This window comes from Pyxicephalus adspersus, chromosome 4, assembly GCF_032062135.1.
Source record: "Pyxicephalus adspersus chromosome 4, UCB_Pads_2.0, whole genome shotgun sequence".
Classification (NCBI taxonomy): domain Eukaryota; kingdom Metazoa; phylum Chordata; class Amphibia; order Anura; family Pyxicephalidae; genus Pyxicephalus; species Pyxicephalus adspersus.
The window spans coordinates 103752102-103756458 of NC_092861.1; the positions used below are offsets into that span (position 1 = coordinate 103752102).

Genomic DNA, 4357 nt, shown 5'->3' on the forward strand with positions numbered 1-4357 from the left:
GGGGGGGGGGGGGAGAGGGAAGATTGTGCATACATTACCATATAAAAGTGTAATAAATTTATTATAATAACTTTTCCACAAAGAATCTGCATTTACAAACATGTCATCAATCAACTTAAATTTATTCAATTCACGCATGTAAGGCATCAAAAAAGTAATTAAATTAATTTCCATTACCATTGGTGTAACTCTTGCTTTTAACAATTAGTTAGACTGTCAGCAGCATATCCACAATCATGAACAGATATCACAACATTACAATGCATTATAACTATTACCAATATACTTAAGGTTTCACAGCAGAAAATTTTTAATGGTATCTTTTTTCACTTTTTTTTGTGACCTAGCCATTTTGGCTTGTGGTTCACATTGGACCACATAGAATGGGTAGATACCGCATCCCAGATGTTTCTCGGAAACTGTCATCAAGGAATGCATAGTGCGCACTATGTGGGATGAGGAATTGAATCTATAAAATGTAAGCAGCGTGGGGATACAGGAGAGCAGATGATTAGACAGTCTCCAATGGGTGGATTATATGATTGAGGTAAGCACATGGTTACTGTTTGTATTTAACTGGCATAGTTGCATGATCTTTGTTTTGTGAAATTTTATTAAAGTCAGGGGAATGGATGAATTGCCCAATATTAAATTAGTTTGAATAACTGTTAGATCAAGCCATAATTTTATATGATATTATATTCATATATGTGACTGTGAACAGGTGAAGGGCAGAACATATGTCGTTTATCTATCTTACTTACAGAGTTGAAGCTATTTTGGAGTTTGAGACTGGCAAGAAGGCTGGAACAATTATTCATAAGTTGTGTTATGTGGTCTTCGTTCTCTATTTCTGTATGTATGACCATATTTGAATGTATGGAAATGTATATAATGTATTGTAACCAATACGTTATATACATTTCCATGACGTCATATCACATGTATTCTTATTGATCTGCTGCTGTAACTTTCTATGGAGATTATATATATATATAGATATATATATCTATATATAGATATATATATATATACCGGTATATTAAATACACAAGTGGACAACATGTGGTGATATCTGTTCATGATGGTGTATATGCTGCTGACCTTCTAACTTATTGTTAAAAGCAAGGGTTACACCAATGGCGATGGAAATTAAGATGATAACTTTTTTGATGCCTTACTTTAATTGTTTATTACACTTTTGAATGATAACTTATGCACAATCTTCCCCCTCCCCCTCTTTTTCTCTTTCTTTCTTTAATAATGCTACAGAAAATTGAGTAATTATACATTGGGGTTTGTAATTCTGATGAAGCCAAGTAGTAAAGGGCTGAGAACTTGAGTAGTAAAAATAAGTTTTGTAATACAGAGAAAAACAATTTTTCAATATTCTGTTGTACCAACATGTTTTGGTTTTGTTGTTTTTAATGCGTTTTAAATATTATATGTAATCAATAAATGATCTGATCTTTTAGAGAGAGGTTGATCATTCAAGGTACCGAAAAAATCAATTTGTTTTTTTTTTTTAAATGGTATAAGTGTCTTTAAAAAGTATGTGGTATCTGGATTGAACTTCCTACTCAGTCAATGTAAAGCGATAATTTCTTCTCTTCATCAACTTTTATTCTCTAAATTAAAATATGTGCTGCCCTCTTATATACCATTACGTAAATTTCGACCCCCTCTTTTTCCTGAGTAGAAAACTAGGACAAATCTTTCTTCTTCACCCATTCTCTTTACATGGCATGTTAAACAAAAAAAAACATTTGAGACAGATGGTACTGGACCTTAAAGGATAAAATTACCTCTCTAGGACAACTGCTAGAGATACTCAACACATAAAACAATACCAAAACAATGTCACTTAGCCCTGCAATGGGTTAAGTGACAGTATCTCTTTAAGTTAAACTCTGTGATTACTATACAGTCAGGTGATCTAACAAAACAAGTATGAAATATATGTTATTTCATGAAGGATGTTATGCCATTGAAAATATTTACTAAAGGCATAAATAAAAAAAATATGCACAAATAATACCTGAAAGTGAAATATTCCAGCATACCCAGAACCAAATGATTGGTCAGGAGGAACAACTCTATGTAGTACTTTTTCATTAAGAGTGAGAGAGGCAATAGCAGCTAACAGCCAGCAGTCCCCTGAAAAAAAAATGCATGTTCCATTAATACACATAGAAAAAAAACATATATTGCTTAGCTAAATAAAATGTTTATTGCTATTGCCTAAAAGATATCACATTTGAATTTGTTACAGCAAGAATAAAACAGCCTGGTCTCTGCTCTTATATTGCAGCTTTAAAAGCTCCAAAATAAAATTTATATATGTTTATATATTTATATATATATATATATAAAAATGTTTATATATGTTTATATATTTATATATATATATATATATATATATATATATACATACACACACATACATACATACCTATTGGCAGTTATTTATTTATAAATGTTATAAATGTTTTGGCCCCTTTTTATTTATCAGTGTATCAATAAACACCCAACAAAGTATGTAGACAGAAAAAAAAATCAATATTTGATGTGCTGTAAAACCTCAACGATTCACTCACACACATGTAGAGACTGTGATACAGAGACCTTCTCTGCATTAAAATTGCTTATTCTGATTTCACTGCACACAGTACATTAAAAGCCATCCTTAATTTCTAGCTGGAGAATATCTACCCCCATCTTCCTCTTTCTTCCCAACCTATCTGTCCCTGGGGCTTATAATTAATTTTGTTTCTCTGGACATGTTTCTGGTGTAATATAGGTACTGCCACTGTTTCTGTGAACATGTTTCTGTTGTGTCAGTAGGGTAATGAATGTGCCTCCCAGCCTTCGCATCATTGTGCAGAAGAATCTCCCTTCGTAGCATTCGCATCAGTGGGCGCAGAAATGTTGAATCAGCTTTGCATATCTCTATTGTCATATACTAAATATACTCGGGTATAAACCAAAAAGTTTTGCCCTCAAAATGCCAATAGAAAATAAATCTTGGTGGGGGCGTGGCCACACTATGGCGGCGTGAGCAAGCACGGGTGTTGAGCTCACAGCTCCATGCGGCTAAATACCAGTCAGGTCTGCGGTATCATTGTTATATTTCCCTCGGTTATCTATGTCTTACCGCACAAAAACCCCAGAGACTTTCAAGTCACAAAAAAATCAGAACCTCCAGCGTTTTTTTTCACAAGACAGCAGGATGCAGTCGACTTATCCTGGAGACAAGATGACGCTAAAAGGTGTCCCTGTTATCAGAAGTATCTGAGCAAGCCAGCATCTCAGTAAGGTCTTCAGCGGCTACACCAGATCTTCACCATAGTTCAGAACCCTATTCTCATACCTCATTGCTACCGTCAGGGAGTTCTTTGTCGACTTCTGCTGAGTTGGTAATAGATGGCTCCCACATGACCCTAGAGGCCATGCTGCGTAGGCTTCCATCCAAGGAGGATCTGAATGCTTCGGCCACCAGGATTGAAAAATTCGTTAAAAAGGAGATAGATGCTCTCCAACAGCAAATTTCATCAGTGGGTGCTAGGGGCGCGGTATTGAAATCGGGCTCATCTACCACTGAGCCCCATTTGACTGCTCTGGAAGCCAATGCTGCTCATATGCAAGTACAGCTCACCTCTTTGTATCTCTGTACAGAAGACAATGAGAACAGGAATTATAGAAATATTATAAGGACTAGAAGTCTGACAGAAGCCACATTAGGCAATGATCTAAGGGCTACGGTGATAGCGATTCTTAATTGACTATTAAATCGCCCTACTAACATGGAAATCGAGTTGGACAGAGTGACCAGTAGAAAACAATGTTCCTGAAGCTCTTCCTGGTGACAGAAAACATTTTATACACCTAATGAAGAAATATTGAAGCAAGCTTAGCGACAGTGTACATTGGATTTTGACGGTGCCTCAATACAAATATTACAAGATATGTCTAGTCATACACTGAGGATGCGTCATATATTGCGGCCTCTTTTTGATGCTATATGCACGGAACAAGCTACTTACAAGTAGGGGTACCTGTTTCATTTATTGGTGACTAAAGGCAATACAACTTTTGCCTTACACAGACATTCGCAGCTGCCCGCCTTGTGTGATTCTCTTCAAATACCTGTTGTAGAGATAGAGGACTGGCTGATTGTTCCGATGGAGCTAATGACCCTCTCATCAAGAAGAGCTAGGAACTCTGATCACTCTCAGTCCATCAATAGAGACAGGGCCAATATCATACCCTTTGTGGGTGCAAATAAGGACTGATTCTGGGTGTTAGGGTGGGTGAGGGCAAATTAATATGTGGAAACTGCACTTTTACTTCACTGTAA

General features: G+C 36.0%; 1 protein-coding gene across 1 annotated transcript in view; it reads right to left on the reverse strand.

The window, feature by feature from the left end:
• Positions 1-4357, reverse strand: part of CAPN9 (calpain 9) — a 193442-nt gene that overhangs the window by 178269 nt on the left and 10816 nt on the right. Inside the window, exon 3 of the mRNA XM_072410240.1 lies at positions 2039-2157. Within this exon, the coding sequence (XP_072266341.1) occupies positions 2039-2157 (119 nt within the window). The remainder of the gene's footprint in view (positions 1-2038; positions 2158-4357) is intronic.